This window comes from Mus caroli, chromosome 8, assembly GCF_900094665.2.
Source record: "Mus caroli chromosome 8, CAROLI_EIJ_v1.1, whole genome shotgun sequence".
NCBI classification, from domain to species: Eukaryota; Metazoa; Chordata; class Mammalia; order Rodentia; family Muridae; genus Mus; species Mus caroli.
In genome coordinates, this window is record NC_034577.1 from 119,971,336 (window position 1) to 119,991,002 (window position 19,667).

General features: G+C 37.1%; 1 protein-coding gene across 1 annotated transcript in view; it reads right to left on the reverse strand.

The window, feature by feature from the left end:
- The window catches only part of LOC110300626, a 174,786-nt gene that overhangs the window by 138,009 nt on the left and 17,110 nt on the right, over positions 1–19,667 (reverse strand). The window contains exons 6-14 of the mRNA XM_029480433.1: positions 14,754–14,849; positions 12,464–12,535; positions 11,156–11,260; positions 10,856–10,960; positions 8,019–8,090; positions 6,631–6,735; positions 2,308–2,388; positions 945–1,055; positions 645–752 (exon numbers count right to left, since the gene is read on the reverse strand). Of these exons, the coding sequence (XP_029336293.1) occupies positions 645–752; positions 945–1,055; positions 2,308–2,388; positions 6,631–6,735; positions 8,019–8,090; positions 10,856–10,960; positions 11,156–11,260; positions 12,464–12,535; positions 14,754–14,849 (855 nt within the window). The remainder of the gene's footprint in view (positions 1–644; positions 753–944; positions 1,056–2,307; positions 2,389–6,630; positions 6,736–8,018; positions 8,091–10,855; positions 10,961–11,155; positions 11,261–12,463; positions 12,536–14,753; positions 14,850–19,667) is intronic.

The following is a 19,667-nucleotide window of genomic DNA, read 5'->3' on the forward strand; positions in this document are numbered from 1 at the left end:
AGAAAAAGAAAAAGAAAAAGAAAAAGAAAAAGAAAAAGAAAAAGAAAAAGAAAAAGAAAAAGAAAAAGAAAAAGAAAAAGAAAAAGAAAAAGAAAGAAACTTAACTGGAGCCAATAGCCACAAGAAGGCAACCACTGACCAGGTCAGAAAGACTACAACCTCTAATAACATATGTGTGTGTGTGTGTTCGTGTGTGTGTGTATGTGTTTGTTCTAGGTTAGCTGCCAGGTAAAAGGATGTTTTCATGTTCTGATTCTGATTTGACAAGTAATGAACAACTTTGGTCAAATACTACTATGGGCATAGTCTTTTTGAGCTACTACAAAAGTCCAGAGACACATTGGAAGTCTGAAAAACATAGCAGTAGGAAGTTATCTGCTACTGGGACTGAAGTGTTATCATATTTGGTGGCTATTAGATAATCTTAGAGTCAAAAGTTCTGCTTGGAAGGATGGGGCAGAAAAAATAAATTTCAAGGCCAGCATGAGCTACATAGTTCTAGTATTCTTTCTTAAGTTAGGGGATCAGCATTTTAGTGCAGGGGTAATATTTTGGTAACTATATGCTTAGATGCAGATTCATGAAGCAAAATAAAAAACCAGATGAAGAGCCTAATGTAAATTACCTGGAATATTTATACTTACCACTGCCTTTTCCTCTTTGGTGAGTTCCTTGTTTCTTTGTTTGTATGTGTGCTTTTGTAACTGAGCCTTGACTCTCATATGCTTCATCACCATATGCATCAGAGGCTGCTTAAAACAGGTAGAGATACATTTAGTTCATTATATGAAAAACATGTTTGAAATTTTGTATGTAGCTCATGTTTAGAATCTCAGTTCTCAGGAGGTAGACATGTAACTATATGCTTAGATACAGATTCATGAAGCAAAATAAAAAACCTGCTGAAGAGCCTAATGTAAACTACCTGGAATATTTATACTTACCAATGCCTCTTCCTCTTTTGTGAGTTCCTTGTTTCTTTGTTTCTGTGTTTGATTTTGAGATTGAGCCTTGACTCTCAGAACTGTGCATTTCAACCTGATTTGTAATAGGAACTGAATAAAAAAAGGGGGGGGAATTAAGTTCAGTATGTGAAAAAATGATTGAAACTATTTTGAGGGCACATACATAAAGTTTCAACACTTAGGAGCTAGAAACAGGGAAATTCAACACCATCTTTGAAAGGCCAGCCTGGAATATATAAAACTTCATCTTCAAAAAACACCTGTTCAAAATTTTTAAGTTCAAATTTCTGACAAGTTTGCAACACCATTACCCTTGTGTTCATTACTTAAAAAAAAATAATAATAGAGAATGCAAGTCTCTCCAGCTCATTTCTCCATCCAATTGCAGCGACTACAGAACTTTGAATATTTCCTTTTGTCATTAAGGAAGTAGCCTTGTTCACTCAGTGAGTGACAGGGGCTGCTTGTGCTGGAAGATTGTGATAGCCCAGTGGCAGAGCTAGGTGATGACAGCAGCTAACAAGAAATCCATGCTCTGTTGACTCTGATACAACATGACTTGTCCATGCTACAGATAAGATTCATGGACCAAATATTTAAGTGACATACTTTTGAGAAATTTGGAAGACACATTGTGCCTTGTTCTGGAGTAGCTCACTGCCAAACTTTAGTCTATATTGGTCCCAACTATTATAACAGAGGTGATGCTATTTGTTCATATTCTGTACTATTGGAACACCCTCATTATAATTAATGGAATGTTACAAGGAGTAATCTATGAATTTACTAAGGTAATCTCAATTTCTCAGTAAATCTAACCTTAAAGATTGCCTTGGAGGCTATCTGAGAGGCCACCATGGCCATAGGCCACTATCATTATTAACCTCTGTAAAGTTCATTTAACTCTCAATTCCAGCAATAATTGTACTCAGCAATGGAAACACATGGAATGAACTCAGTGCACAGGTTTATAGAGTGAACTGGCTTTTAGAACTCTACCTTCTGGCGTAGGGGAAAGGGAGCATACATCGCCAGACATTGAGCAAGTAATTATGTCTGTGAAATTGCTACCCTAGCCCTACTGCATAAAAGCAATTTATACCTTAATTTTTATTTTTCAGTTATTGCATGGATAAAGGAAATACTCCCATAACACATATAGTAAAATACAGATTCTTCTACCAAAGAAAACATTTTGTATGTGATTAACATAATTTTAGTACATAGTGGCACTGGGGGACACATATGTTTTTCTAGCATTCTAGAAGCTCAGGGAGAAGGACTGATCTCAGCTGTTCCCATTCAAAGATAATGGAAAGCAATGTATAGTTTTTATGCTCACGAGCAAATCCTTTTCTTCTAGAAGAAATTTTAGATTTTCTTGGTTCTTCATAGTTCATTGTATCTGATTCCTCCTCGTGAACTGTATAAGAAGTATTAGTGCAATAAACAGAAAATTAGAACTATTGTGAGGTCTCTATTTCAGATTTCAAACAAATTTAAAATGTTATTTTCTGCTCTTTTTCAAAGTTATAAATAAATGACCATAATGTTAGATGTTACAAGAATATGGTAGAACATTTCAGTAAACATGTATGTGCTTAACAGAAGTTACAACTGATGGACTCTAAGAAATGTCTGTGGTGCACTTAGATTTTGTTTATAGCTTGTGGTAAAAAGGGATTGGGCTTTACACACTGGGCTTTGCCAGTGGTAGCTATGGCTGTAGCATGCTTATGGTATAGTGAGTCTCTAAAACTTGTGCTTTTATGAGAAAGTTCTGAGGATCATGTTGCACAACAACTCAGAAACCATAGGAAGATGGTCAACTTGCCTCCATAGTAAGGAAGGGAATTTGTTTACCTTAGAAAAAGAAATGGCACAGTGTGGGCTTATGATAATACAATTTTGCTGAGAATCTTGGCAGCTAAACTACACTAAGAAGGAAGAATATCTGAGACTCTACTTCCTTGCTAGGTACCAAGTTGGTCTTGCACAAAGGCCAATGTACTAGGGAAAATGATGGGTGCATCCTTTGCAGAAACACGATGGTCTTCTGCCAAGTCATGGTACAGTGAGAACAAAAATGTCAAGATCTATACTCAGACTCTGATTATTAGTTTTTTTCCTGCCAAATTCACTAGTTACCTAGCTAAACTAACCTTACTGATTATTGTTATTGTGTATATACATGTGTCTGTGTCCATTTATCTTACATGGGGACCTTCTGAGGCATCTTGCAAGTGCATACCTAGCTAGAATAAACCCCTCTCTAAGACTATGCTAGCTGGTAGACAGCAATATCCTCATCTAAGGGGGTACAGCATAGAAAACCAGTTACCATTAAGACAGTACTGTTTGATCAATGGACACACGGTGACCTAAGGATTGTAAGAGGACCCCATTCCTGGATGATCTAAGTAAGGGTTCCACAAGATTCTCTAGCTGTAGTTACTTGGCAGGGTGGCAAAAAATATTTTCATTTCAAGCCCCACCTTACACTCAGCTTTAAGTCCCCAAAAGATTGTTTTACATAATTTTTGTTTTAAGATGGGCTTGTAATATAGAAATCTCCAGTTTATCCATCACATTTGTTACCCAGACAACATCATAGGGAGAAAAATAAAGCTCTTGCCATGACTTAGATTAATGAAGCAAACATTGTCAAAGTACTGTTCCACCCAATAACATGAACATTTTTACACACAGAGATCTTTGCCTTATTATGATTACATGGTTCAATGCTGTACAACCCTGCGTATTTGTGATCCATGACATTGTGTATTGTCATAAACATTTTGACTGTTTCCCAAGTAGAGAGAAACTAATATGCAAAAATGACATCTCCAATGTCCTTTTCATACTTTTTCCCCACATAGATTTCCAAGACCATTAACTTTATGTGGATTGAGTTGCTGTTACCACTAATATCCTTCCACATTGTTGTTGCAAAGCTCCCTCATCAGTGATAAGTCTACAGTAGAACATCTAAATATTCTATTTGAGAGGAAGGACCAGCCTTCTACCATCTTTATGTTACCATATAAATGGACCCTAACAAGGATATCAGCAAAGGGTTAAATATGCTTTTTCCCACCTATGCTATGCTTCTCTGTATATACAGATTTAATAGATACTTCTAGAACACTAATCAAATTCCTGGTTTTGATCTCTCAAAGACATGGCATGATACTCTAGACTCTAGAGGAAACTGCCAAGTTTCCAATTCTAATGACTCAACAGATAAAAGAGGTCTCATTGTGGAAGGAATTACTCAGATATGCACACTTATTTCCTTGATGCTGTCATGTTTCTTGAGACTATCTTGCCAGGTTAGCACAGAGGTTTTCCTATTAAGGGAACATAAACAGGAAGACCTCTGGAGTTCCTATCAAGCTTCCTAGATGAACTCTTTGGGCTCTTTATTTCCTAATTTGTATTTAATTTGCTTATCTCAATAGTAACTACATTTGGAACTTGTGCCTTGGTGGAAAGAAGGATACTACTTGACAGGTCAGAGAAACCACAACCTCTACAACTGTGTGTGTGTGTTCGTGTGTGTGTGTGTGTGTTCTAGGGTAGTTGCCAGGCTGACAAAGTTTTCATGTTCTGCTTCTGATTCTACAAGAAATGAGCAACTTTGCTCAACTTCTACAATGGGCATATTCTATTGAGCTACCACAACAGTCCAGAGACACATTGGAAGTCTGAAAAACATAGCAGTGGGAAGTTATCTGCTACTGGGACTGAAGTGTTATCATATTTAGTGGCTATTAAATAATATTAGAGTCAAAAGTTCTGCTTGGAAGGATGGGGCAGAAAAAATAAATTTCAAGGCCAGCATGAGCTACATAGTTCTAGTATTAATTCTTTCTTAAGTTAGGGGATCAGCATTTTAGTGCAGGGGTAAGATTTTGATAACTATATGCTTAGATGCAGATTCATGAAGCTAAATAAAAAACCAGCTGAAGAGCCTAATGTAAATTACCTGGAATATTTATACTTACCACTGCCTTTTCCTCTTTGGTGAGTTCCTTGTTTCTTTGTATGTGTGTGTGCTTTTGTAACTGAGCCTCGACTCTCATATGTTTCATCACCATATGCATCAGAGGCTGCATAAAACAGGTAAAGATACATTTAGTTCAATATATGAAAAAATGTTTGAAATTTTGTATGTAGCTCATGTTTAGAATCTCAGTACTCAGGAGGTAGTCATGGGGAGGGGGGAGGGTTTGATTCAAGGCCATCTTTGAAAGACCAGTCTAGGATATATCAAACTTTGTCTCCAAAAATACCTGTTTAAAATCCATAAGTTCAAATTACTGACAAGTTTGCCACACCATTGCCCTTTGTGTTCATTTGTTANGAGATCTTTGCCTTATTATGATTACATGGTTCAATGCTGTACAACCCTGCGTATTTGTGATCCATGACATTGTGTATTGTCATAAACATTTTGACTGTTTCCCAAGTAGAGAGAAACTAATATGCAAAAATGACATCTCCAATGTCCTTTTCATACTTTTTCCCCACATAGATTTCCAAGACCATTAACTTTATGTGGATTGAGTTGCTGTTACCACTAATATCCTTCCACATTGTTGTTGCAAAGCTCCCTCATCAGTGATAAGTCTACAGTAGAACATCTAAATATTCTATTTGAGAGGAAGGACCAGCCTTCTACCATCTTTATGTTACCATATAAATGGACCCTAACAAGGATATCAGCAAAGGGTTAAATATGCTTTTTCCCACCTATGCTATGCTTCTCTGTATATACAGATTTAATAGATACTTCTAGAACACTAATCAAATTCCTGGTTTTGATCTCTCAAAGACATGGCATGATACTCTAGACTCTAGAGGAAACTGCCAAGTTTCCAATTCTAATGACTCAACAGATAAAAGAGGTCTCATTGTGGAAGGAATTACTCAGATATGCACACTTATTTCCTTGATGCTGTCATGTTTCTTGAGACTATCTTGCCAGGTTAGCACAGAGGTTTTCCTATTAAGGGAACATAAACAGGAAGACCTCTGGAGTTCCTATCAAGCTTCCTAGATGAACTCTTTGGGCTCTTTATTTCCTAATTTGTATTTAATTTGCTTATCTCAATAGTAACTACATTTGGAACTTGTGCCTTGGTGGAAAGAAGGATACTACTTGACAGGTCAGAGAAACCACAACCTCTACAACTGTGTGTGTGTGTTCGTGTGTGTGTGTGTGTGTTCTAGGGTAGTTGCCAGGCTGACAAAGTTTTCATGTTCTGCTTCTGATTCTACAAGAAATGAGCAACTTTGCTCAACTTCTACAATGGGCATATTCTATTGAGCTACCACAACAGTCCAGAGACACATTGGAAGTCTGAAAAACATAGCAGTGGGAAGTTATCTGCTACTGGGACTGAAGTGTTATCATATTTAGTGGCTATTAAATAATATTAGAGTCAAAAGTTCTGCTTGGAAGGATGGGGCAGAAAAAATAAATTTCAAGGCCAGCATGAGCTACATAGTTCTAGTATTAATTCTTTCTTAAGTTAGGGGATCAGCATTTTAGTGCAGGGGTAAGATTTTGATAACTATATGCTTAGATGCAGATTCATGAAGCTAAATAAAAAACCAGCTGAAGAGCCTAATGTAAATTACCTGGAATATTTATACTTACCACTGCCTTTTCCTCTTTGGTGAGTTCCTTGTTTCTTTGTATGTGTGTGTGCTTTTGTAACTGAGCCTCGACTCTCATATGTTTCATCACCATATGCATCAGAGGCTGCATAAAACAGGTAAAGATACATTTAGTTCAATATATGAAAAAATGTTTGAAATTTTGTATGTAGCTCATGTTTAGAATCTCAGTACTCAGGAGGTAGTCATGGGGAGGGGGGAGGGTTTGATTCAAGGCCATCTTTGAAAGACCAGTCTAGGATATATCAAACTTTGTCTCCAAAAATACCTGTTTAAAATCCATAAGTTCAAATTACTGACAAGTTTGCCACACCATTGCCCTTTGTGTTCATTTGTTAAAAATATGATTGTAATAAATAATGCAAGTCTCTCCAGTCCATNCATTTGCAGAGACTACAGAAACATAAAGATTTCCTTTTTCCATAAATGAATTAGCCTTGTTAACTCAGTGAGTGACAGTGGCTGCTTGTGCTAGATGACTGTGATGGCCCAGTGGCAGAGCTAGGTGATTGGAGCAGCTAAAAAGGAATCTATCCATGCTTTGTTGACTCTGATACAACATGACTTGTCCATTACTACAGACAAGGTTCATGGACCAAATGTTTAAGTGAAATCTGAGAAATGTGGAGGGCACGTGGTGTCTTGTTTTGGAGTAGCTCACTACCAATCTTTGGCCTGTATTGGTCCCAACAAACACAAAAGACATGATGCCATTTTGAGGTCTTTTCTGATACTGGAACCTTCTTATGTCCATCAATACAATGCCACCAAGAGTAATCTATGAATTTTTATAAGTAGGTCTCAAATTCTGTGTGAATCTAACCCTACAGATTGCCTTGGAGGCCATCTAAGAAGCTACCATGGCTACTGACCACTTTCTGCTTCAGCCTCCGTAAAATATATTTATCTTTCAGTTCCAGCAACAGTTATACTCAGCAGTGGAAACATATGGAATGAATTCAGTGCACAGGTTCATAGAGTGAACTGGTTTTTAGAACTCTACTTGAGTCAGTGAAAGGGACCATACATCACTAGAGATTCAGCACATAATCATGTTTGTGAAATTGCTACATGTAGAACTGCTGCATAAAAGCTAGGCATACCTTAGCTTTTGTTTGTCAGTTATTACGTGGATAACAGGAATACTCCCGGAACACATATTGTAAAATACAGACTCTTGCACCAGTGAAAACATTTTGGGTATGATTAAGATAATTTTAATACAGAGTTGTACTTGGTTTACATATGTTCTTCCAGCCTTCTAGAAGCTGATGCAAGAGAACTGGTCTCCACTTTTCCCATTCAAAATAGTGCAAAGTAATCTATTGTTTTTATGTTTGCAAGCAAATCCTTTTCTTTTAGACGTACCTCGCTTCTTTGATGGAACTTTGGCTCCTGTTACTTCTTCATAGTGCATTGTATCTGATTCCTCCTCTTGAACTGTATAAGAAGAAATATTCGTGCATCAAACAGAAAAGTAGAACTATTTTGAAGTCTCTATTTCAGATTAAACTAATTTATAATGTTACTCTCTGCTATTTTCCCGAGTTATAAAATAAAAGCCATTAACATTATGTATGAGAAGAAAAGAGTATAATGGGTTTTCCAGTTGAGGTAGTATGAGAAATGTCTGGTGTTCAGTTTGTTTTTATTTATACCTTATGTTACAGGTGGATTAGGGCTTTGCACACTGGGCTTCAGTAGTGGTAGTTATTGCTGTAGCATGCCGTGGAAGAGTGAGTCTTTAAGATTTGTGCTTTTATGAGAAAGTTCTGAGGATTATGTTGCATAGACATTAAGAAACCTTAGGAAGATGGCCAACTAACCTCCATAGTAAGGAAGAGAATTTTGTTTTCCTTAGGAAGGGGAATGTCACAGTATGGGCTTATCACTATACAACTTTCCTCAGAGCCTTTGCTGCTAAGCTCCACAAAGAGGGAGTAACATCTGAAACTCTCTACTTCCTTGCTAGGTACCATTTTGGTCTTGATAATGGTCTATGTACTGGGGAAAATGATAAGTCCACCCTTTGCAGAGACACTATAAGCTTCTCCCAGGTCACTGTAGACTGGAAACAAAAATGTCAAGATCTTTATTCAGATTCTGATTTCTACTTTTGTACTTGCCACCTTCACTGATTACCTAGCTAAACTAACTTTATTGATTATTGTTATTGTATATGTATATGTGTGTGCCTATGATTACAGAGGTCATACAAATTTGTGGCATTTCAATTTAACGTACATGGAGACCTTGCATACCTTTACCCACTGATGCATTTTGCAAGTGTTTACCTAGCTAGAATAAACTCCTCTCTGAGACTATGCTAGCTGGTAGACTGTAATATTCCCATCTTATATGACAGGGAATGGAAATGCAGTTACAATTAAGTAAACACTGTTTGATAAGAGGATACACATTGACCTAAGGATGGTAAGTGGACCCCATTCCTGGTTGATCTAGGTAAGGGCGCCATAAGATTCTCTGGCTCTAGTTCTGTGACAAGATAACTAGAGATACTTTCATTTCAAGCCCCACCTTACACTCAGCCTTAAAGCCCCAAAGGATTGTTTTATTTAAGTTTTTGTTTTAAGTTGGGCATGTGATATAGATCTCCAGCTTTTCTATCACACCTGTTACCCAAAACAACATCATAGGGAGAAAAATAAAGCTATTGTCATGACTTAGATTAATGAAGCAAACATTGTCAAAGTAAGTTCTACGCAGTAACTAGAATATTTGTGCATAAAGAGTTCTTGGCCTTTCATGATCACATGTTCATTGCTCTTTAATCTTGGGTACCTATGATCCATAACAATGTGTTCTACCACAAACACTGTGACTATCTTCCAAGCACAGAGAAACTAATATGCAGAACTTGTATCTCCAGGGTCCTTTTTCATTTTTTTGTTTTTTGTTTTTTGTTTTTGTTTTTTTTCGAGACAGGGTTTCTCTGTATAGCCCTGGCTGTCCTGGAACTCACTTTGTAGACCAGGCTGGCCTCAAACTCAGAAATCCGCCTGCCTCTGCCTCCTGAGTTCTGGGATTAAAGGCATGAGCCACCATGCCCGGCCATTTTTTTCATACAGATATTCAAGACAACTTTAACTTTATGTGGTGTGAATTGTTATCATAGTATCTTCCACAGTGTTGTTGAACTACTCCCCCATCAGTCATAAGTCTACAGTTGAACATCTGATTATTCTATTCTAAAGACCAACTTTCTACTATCTTGATGTTACCACATAAATGTACCCTATCAAGGATATCACCAAAGGGCTAAATACTCCATATTTTCCTACCTATGCTATGCTTCTTTGTATAGATAGATAGAATAAACATCTTTTGAACACTAATCAAATTCCAGGTTCTGATCTCGCAAAGAAATGGTATAACACTCTAAACTCTAAAGTCTAGAGGAAACTGCCAAGCTTTCAATTCTAATGACTCAACAAATAAAAGAGACCTCATTGTGAATGGGATTACTCAGATATGTATACTCATTTCCTTGATTCTGGCATGTTTCTTGAGATTATCTTGTCAGGTTAGCAGAGAGGCTTTCCTGTAATGGGACCATAAACAAGATCTCTGGAGTTCCTATGGACTTCCTAGATAACTTCATAGGCTCTTTGGTTCCTAATTTGTATTTAATTTGCTTATTTTAATAGTAACTATGTTTGTGACTGGAGACTTCCTGATAAGAAGGTCACTGCTTGACAGATCAGAGACACCACAACCGCTAAGAACTCTGTGTATGTGTGTGTTTGTTCTAGGATAGCTGCCAGGTAAGAGGTTGCTTTCATGTTCTCATTGTGATTCTATGAGTAATGAACAACTTTGGTCAATTACTACTATGGGCATATTCTTTTGGAGCTACCAGAAAAGTCCATAGATACACTGGAAGTCTGAAAGACACAGCAGTGGGAAGTTATCTGCTACTGGGACTGAAGTGATATCACATTTGGTGGCTTTTAAAAATCTTAAGAGTCAAAAATTCTGCTTGGAAGGATGGGGCAGAAAAAATAAATTTCAAGGCCAGCATGAGCTACATAGCTCTAGTATTAATTCTTCCTTAAGTTAGGGAATCAGCATTTTAGTGCAGGGGTAAGATTTTGGTAACTATATGCTTAGATGCAGATTCATGAAGCAAAATAAAAAACCACCTGAAGAGCCTAATGTAAACTACCTGGAATATTTATACTTACCACTGCCTTTTCCTCTTCGGTGAGTTTCTTGTTTCTTTGTTTGTATGTGTGCTTTTGTAACTGAGCCTCGACTCTCATATGCTTCATCACCATATGCGTCAGAGGCTGCATAAAACAGGTAGAGATACATTTAGTTCAATATATGAAAAACATGTTTAAAATTTTGTATGTAGCTCATGTTTAGAATCTCAGTTCTCAGGAGGTAGACATGTAACTATATGCTTAGATGCAGATTCATGAAGCAAAATAAAAAACCAGCTGAAGAGCCTAATGTAAACTACCTGGAATATTTATACTTACCACTGCTTCTTCCTCTTTGGTGAGTTCCTTGTTTCTTTGTTTGTATGTGTGCTTTTGAAACTGAGCCTCTACTCTCATATGCTTCATCACCATATGCATCAGAGGCTGCATAAAACAGGTAGAGATACATTTAGTTCAATATATGAAAAAATGTTTGAAATTTTGTATGTAGCTCATGTTTAGAATCTCAGTACTCAGGAGGTAGACATGGGGGGCAGGGAAGGGTGTGATTCAAGGCCATCTTTGAAAGACCAGTCTAGGATGTATCAAACTTTGTCTCCAAAAATACCTGTTTAAAATCCATAAGTTCAAATTACTGACAAGTTTGCCACACCATTGCCCTTTGTGTTCATTTGTTAAAAATATGATTGTAATAAATAATGCAAGTCTCTCCAGTCCATCCATTTGCAGAGACTACAGAAACATAAAGATTTCCTTTTTCCATAAATGAATTAGCCTTGTTAACTCAGTGAGTGACAGTGGCTGCTTGTGCTAGATGACTGTGATGGCCCAGTGGCAGAGCTAGGTGATTGGAGCAGCTAAAAAGGAATCTATCCATGCTTTGTTGACTCTGATACAACATGACTTGTCCATTACTACAGACAAGGTTCATGGACCAAATGTTTAAGTGAAATCTGAGAAATGTGGAGGGCACGTGGTGTCTTGTTTTGGAGTAGCTCACTACCAATCTTTGGCCTGTATTGGTCCCAACAAACACAAAAGACATGATGCCATTTTGAGGTCTTTTCTGATACTGGAACCTTCTTATGTCCATCAATACAATGCCACCAAGAGTAATCTATGAATTTTTATAAGTAGGTCTCAAATTCTGTGTGAATCTAACCCTACAGATTGCCTTGGAGGCCATCTAAGAAGCTACCATGGCTACTGACCACTTTCTGCTTCAGCCTCCGTAAAATATATTTATCTTTCAGTTCCAGCAACAGTTATACTCAGCAGTGGAAACATATGGAATGAATTCAGTGCACAGGTTCATAGAGTGAACTGGTTTTTAGAACTCTACTTGAGTCAGTGAAAGGGACCATACATCACTAGAGATTCAGCACATAATCATGTTTGTGAAATTGCTACATGTAGAACTGCTGCATAAAAGCTAGGCATACCTTAGCTTTTGTTTGTCAGTTATTACGTGGATAACAGGAATACTCCCGGAACACATATTGTAAAATACAGACTCTTGCACCAGTGAAAACATTTTGGGTATGATTAAGATAATTTTAATACAGAGTTGTACTTGGTTTACATATGTTCTTCCAGCCTTCTAGAAGCTGACGCAAGAGATCGTACCTCGCTTCTTTGATGGAACTTTGGCTTTTGTTGCTTCTTCATAGTGCACTGTATCTGATTTCTCCTCATGAGCTATATACAAAGAAACATTATTGCAATAAATAATAACTAGAATTATTGTGGTCTCTATTTCACATTTAGACAATTTGACATTGTCATTCTCTGCCATTTTTTTCAGAGTTATAAATAAATGAGCACAATGTTATACATGGTAAGAAAGTGGCACCTTTTTAGTGTATATAATGGTAAACTTTCTCAATTTATAGTTTATAGGTACAATATAGTTTTCATTTACTCTTATTTTTATGTATTTTCATGTGTATTGATGTGTTTATATCCCAAAAAGCAGCCCTTGAACTCTTGAAGCTCAAGTTGTGGGCCACTAGTTATGGCAACTGGGAAATGGTTTCAGGTCTTTTGGAAGAGCAGCAAGCACTCTTAACTGCACAATCATCTCTCCAGCTCCTACATTTCTTAAGTTGCTTATATATTACATATAACACAGGTTTCATAGGCAAAATAAAAAACATGTATGTTCAGGTTTATTCATTATTTCAGTGTCTGTAATTGGAAATGAAAATATAAATGTTCAATCATGAAAAGTGAGCCTAAATAGGCATATTTAGCTTCTTAAAGAGAGTAGATATGATATGTTATGGTCAATGCACATTTTAATGAAAACAACTGTATACAGAACTGAATATGGGTTTAAAAGGTTCTCTGTATTTTGAGAATACACCTGATGGAATGAGGCTGTATACTGCCTTTTAAACAAGGAAGAAAGGTAAACAATGAAGATAAAAGGGAAAAATCGCATATAGTTATTTTTACCAAATAAAGTATACAGGAAACATCAGAAAGCAGTACACATGGTTAGCTGCAAAATGGAGCAGGGAATCCCTGTTTTTTTCATACCTGTACATGTTTTTCATGTCTTAGTTCAGGAATCATGTGCTTATTCCCAATATTTAAAAAATAAAATTAAACCACAAACATAAGGGGACATTTTGTTTTATGTCATCCCACCAAAGGCATAAAATCCCTCATAAAATCAGGTCACTGAACATGATAGAATCTAGCTAGTAACTAGAAATTTATGAAATATTCAATAGAAGGTACTGCCAAGAGGCAGCAATAATAAACACAGTATAATAAACGATAATTAGTGCTTATACTCGGACAACATATGCAACATGCTTCTGGACATAATGTGGGACAGTGAATTCTTAAGATAGTACATTGTGGGCTCTCTAAAAGGACCTTAAGGCCTACATGTAGGTCAAATGTGTTCCAAATGTGACTTAATGAGGAACTACATGGATACAGTTCCTCTGACAAGTAAAAGTTTCTTTGCTCAGCTCTTGAAATTGTTTAAAATAAATGAATAGATATATAGAAAGTGATATCACAAGTGCTCTGAATACCCTGTGGAGTGGCTGATGATCAGTGTACCTGTTCATGAAAAAGCTTGTTATACACTGCCAATATACTCCATGAGGCCATCAAACATTCTCAGAAGAGCTACCAACAATGGGAAAGTTCCCACTTTAGAGGAAGAACAGGACCCAAATCCCACTGATGATCTTGTCTGAATGGCAAATACTACCCTGATGACCCATATATGGCAATCAAATGGACAATTATTGCCTGCAAGACACAATTACCTAGAAGCCTTGTGAGATTCTAGACATGCTGTCTCATTCATGAGATGGCTAAACAGTGGTCTCCTTTGCTCTAACAGCTATAAAAGAGACCCACCTATGGTGAGACACCTTCAGACCTTGCACTCTCATTTCCCATGTGAAATCCTTAACACCACCTATCTATGTGTTACCAGAAACTCGTTTCCTTTGAGGAAACAAGCAAGAAGCTGCTGGAAACTTTCAAACAAATCACAACCTGTTTTTCTACCAAGTGACACCAATATACACTGTTATTTGAGTTAAAGATTGCAGCCACATTTCTGCCTACTTATTTGGTAATATGGCAAATGGTTATTAGCACAGGGTAGAGATGCTTGCTGCAATTTTAAAAATATAATCTGCATGAGGGAGCTGAAAGGTAGGACACACACTTTAAAAATCAATTGCTGGCTGGTTTTAGGGCCTTAGTTGACAGAATCAGAAATACCAGAAAAAGAGCAGCTCCTTTTCACGGTTCTCTAACTTAAGATATTTTAAGACAAAGTACAAATTTCTATAACATAGATTTCAAAACTTTCTGGACAGATAAAAATGGTGTGATAAGTTTAATTCAAGATAATATAATGTTGTATATCTCTCATACTTACTAGGCAGTTTCCCAATCTTAGAACTTCTTTTTCTCTTTAATCTTCTTCCTGTGTCTGAGTCTTTGCCAAATTTTTTATCTTGCTCTTCTCCTTCATCTACATAAAATATATTTATTTAAGATATATTTACTACAAATAAGAGAGCAAATACCTATATTTCAAATTTATAAAATGTAAACAACAACATTCTTCACTTCCCCAAAAATGTTTAACTAGGTTAGTATAATGTAAGAAAATATTAAAGAGATCTAATGGGTATTATCAAATTCATGTCTTTAATTTATAAACATATTTTAACTTTTATCATAATTTCTAGTTTTGTTGCTTTGTTTGTGCTTTTACATTAATGCACATAAATAGTCGAAGAGTGGTGATGTATATGTACAAGATTATTATAGCAATTACAATATAATCAAAGCTCAAGTATGGGGACTCGGTTAAACAAACTAGGGCATATACAATATGGTATACTAAGCATATCTGTAAAACAATGTATAGGCATTACTTTGGGGTAATGCTAAAAGAATGAAAAGGATCATTCATGTGCTATCCTCCATAAGAAAGAAGGGACTTGGGGAAATAAGTAAAGTGACTCATCTTTATAAAAGAAAATACAGGAAAGGTATCAAAAACAATGCAGTTGGTTACCTGCATGAAAAGGAGTAGGAAAGAAAGTCAGGAGATTCTTTTAGGTAAATATGACTTTTTACAGTTACTTTAAAAAACAGGTCCATTTTAGAAATTAAATCAAAACATCAAATACAATATAAAAAGAAAAGTTGAAATGAAATAAAAATGGAAATAAAAACTCAAATAAATTAGTCTACTGGGGGTGAGGAGAGAGACTAGTTCAAATAACTGGCCAATATATTGGGAATAAAGGAAAGATATACCACAAGCAAATCACAAAATCTTTCTGGAAGGGTTGCTTTTCCAGTGGTACAAACTAAACAACTTTGAAATAACTTGAGAGCTATGGGGTTGAACAAATTAGTGAATGTGTTGAATTTTCAGAGTTGGTTTCATACTATGGAACTGTGAATAATTAGTTTCCAAAGAAGTAAACTAAAGCAGAGATGAACAAAAATTCTGGCTTTTGAGGAAAAAAATATATTGGATAACTTATCAACATGGAAGAACTCAGATAACACAAGTTTCATGGACCCTCCTGAAAATTTGACTATAGAATGAACTTCATAGACAACTGAAAGTAAATCAACAAAAGGAATGAGGGTAAACATCTAATAGGCACCTTGTACAACTGACATTGAAATAAAGGAAGAGAAAGATGGGAACAGAGATTGAAGAGAGAGGGACGAGAGGAGGGGCATAATGTACAACAGCTTTATTCAATAACAATGCAACCTTTTTAAAAATTCAGATTCCAGCAAAATGGCTGAACATAAACCAACAGCACTAATCTCTTACCTCCCCTTTTTCCTAAAGTAAGAACCATAGCAGTCAATGTGTTGTCATACAAATGACAGAGGGCAAGCACTGGCGCCCACCAGTAATAAAAATGGAAACCTTACAACATGTAGAAACCCAGAGCATAAACGGGGAACCAAACATCCTACCTGCTCCATATACACACGCAAATGAGAAGTAAGAATGGATCAAACATTATTAGTAAAGTACCAAATCTTACAATACTTAAGAGAGGAGGAATAAGCTAAACAGCCAGAATAAAACTAACAAAGTGACATTTAATTTCATCACTTTCCTTAATAATTCTGAATATAAGTAATCATAATTATCAAGTTAAAATATATGGACTGGATCAATGGATTAAAAACAATATGCTTCCTACAAGACAACTAACTAATAAGGATATACAGAATAAAAGTGAAAAAATGGGAAATTATATTCTAAGAAAGCAGAATCAGAAAACAATCATAAGTAGCTATCCTCATCTGGAAAAACAGACTTTAAACCAGAATCAGAATAATAAGCTTCACTATATAATGACTAAGGGATTAATTCATATGAAATATGGTTGCTATCAATCTACATGCCTCTAGAAGCAGAATATCTAATTTTATAAAGTGAACATTGTTTGCTTAAAGGGAGAGACAGGCTACAGTACAATCACAGGAGGATTTCAACACTATACTCTCACCAATGGGAAGAAAATATATAAATAAATCCTAACAGACAATCACTGAAGATACACCATAGCTAAACTACCTTATAGGTAAAATAAACTTATCAAAGTTTGCACAACATTGCTTACAACAGCTTTGGAATATAATTAATTTTGTCCACACATAGAGCTCTCTCTAGAAGTGACCATATATCACTGCACAAAACTAATCTTAACAAATTTAAAAAAAGGGGGGGTGTCTTTGTGGTTTGTATCTTCACAATGGAATAAAATTAGTCTCTACAGCAAGAGGAACCTTAGAAGTTCTGAGAACAAATAATAACAAAACAACATACTTTTAAATAAACAAGTAAGTCACTGAGGAAATTAAAAGCATATAGAGAGAATCTCTCAAAAGCATCACCTGTCAATAAAAAAACCAATGACCAATGAGCTGAGACAAAAGTATGGTGTGGGACACTGAGAGGAAGAGAGAAGATTCTGGGAAATAGTAAGAGATAAAAGAGAGAGATGAGGAGAGACACAAGAGACGATGGGAGTTGAGCTGTGGAGAGAGATGCAAACTGGCAGGAAGATGCTGAGGAGACACAAAAGAAAAAGTGGCCCAGGACTAAAGGAGAGGTAACTGACCACAGAGTATCCATGGAATAGTTTAAATAGGTTAGATAAGTTACAAGCTAGTCTGTGAATGAGCCAAAGATTATGGCCTAGGCATATAAATATTTAGTCTCAGAATTGTCATTCTGGGATCCATGGCAAAAAAAAAAAAAGATTAAAATTATTTTTACAAAGTGGTAAGAAATTGTAGTCTTTGGTTTTTCAAAACCTACTTTAATATGGGTTCTTAAATCCTTCAACCTCCCCTTTAGTCCACCAACCACAAGAGAAGTAGTGGAAAAGAAAGGTTAATAGGAAATAGGGGGTTGTGGGCCTGTTTAGAAATAGTACCCCGGAGCTCTTGACTCTAGCTGCATTATGTATCAAAAGATGGTCTAGTCGGCCATCACTGGAAAGAGAGGCCCATTGGACATGCAAACTTTATATGCCCCAGTTCAGGGGAACGCCAGGGCCAAAAAGTGGGAATGGGTGGGTAGGGGAGTGGGGGGGAGGGTATGAGGAACTTTTGGGATAGCATTGGAAATGTAATTGAGGAAAATACGTAATAAAAACTATTTTTTTTAAAAAAAGAAAGAAATAGTTCTTTGAGGTTATTCAAATCTTCATTGTCAGCAGTCCAGTCTTCCAGCAAAATACCAAGACAGCAGTTTTAGTCCAGTCTATTCAGCAATCACCATTCATGAACCAGCAATGGCAGTTTAATCCAGAAGAAATTCTGTGGCTACACCAATTGGCCTGAGTCCACAGAAGCAGTAGGAAGCCACAAGAATATCACAAAAAGTTACTCTCTACGAAGTCACTCTCTATGAAGTCTTGACAAGCAAAGACTAGTGAGCAAGGCGAAACAATACCATAGCCTCCCCCTACTGTCTGTGGGTCATATTTACATTCTTTCTAAACATTATGAGCCCTCTCATGTGTCTGCTTCAGCAAAATGTTCTTTCCTGTATCTGCTTCAACATTCTTTCACGTGCCTGCTTTAAAAAAACATCCTTTTACCTGTGTGTCCCAGCAAAACACCATTTGACATAACTGAGTTTCCAAAGAAACCAGAAATCTCCACTTTAGAAGGGAGACTTTAAAAAACCTTCAAAACAAAAGAAAATGGGAATACAATGTTCCCAGACCTGTAATGGAGAGCAAGAGCAGTACCAAGTGGAGCAATTATACCAACAAACAGAATTGCTTTAAATAAATGGCTCAAATTTTCAGAAAGTGGAGAACAAGGTAAACCCAGATAAGGAGAAAGAAAGAGATTGCCATTAAATAATAGAGCTAAAATAAATGAATCCAAAAGAGTGTATGTATATATACAAACAGGTATGTGGGTAAAAATCTAGATATCTGGAAAGGAGAACAAGAGATAAGACAGTTGGATTATGAGACAGGTTCGGGAAGGAGCATTGGGCAAAAGACAGGTAACATGAGAGAAGAAAATAATCAAGAGTGGAGGACAAACAACCAGCCACCTTCCTAGTCAGAGCACAGGTGTCCGCCCGGCCTGAGAGGCTTCTGTCACAGGTTCCGCGGGAGCCAGCTTGGTTCTGGGACTCCGAGGAGGGCAGTCTGCACAGGTGAGAGTGTGGAATACAGAGGCCAGCAGTCTCTGGGACAGGCAAGAGCCACAGAGCCTCTGAGGCGGCGCCATTTTCGGCTCCAGACAACCGGCCACCTTCCTGGTCAGAGCACAGGTGTCCGCCTGGCCCGAGAGGCTTCTGCCTCAGGTTCCGCGGGAGCCACCTTGGTTCTGGGACTCTGCGGAAAGTAGTCTACACAGGTGAGAGTGTGGACTACTGAAACAACGGCTTCTGTGACAGGCCAAAGCAACACAGCTTCTGGGAAAGATCCTATTTTGGGCCTTCATCTTCGGCCAGGAGGAGGTCCAAACACCAGATAACTGTGCACCTTCCCTAAAAGAGGAGACCTTGCCTGCAGAGACTGCTCTGACCACTGAAACTCAGAGGAAAGAGCTAGTCTCCCAGGTCTGCTCATAAAGGGTAACAAAATCACCAGAGGAACAATCTCTAAACAGAGACAACTATAACAACTAACTCCAGAATTACCAGATGGCGAAAGGTAAATGTAAGAATCTTACTAACAGAAACCAGGACCACTCACCATCATCAGAACCCAGCACTCCCACTTCGCCCAGTCCAGGGCACCCCAACACACCTGAAAAGCTAGACCTGGAT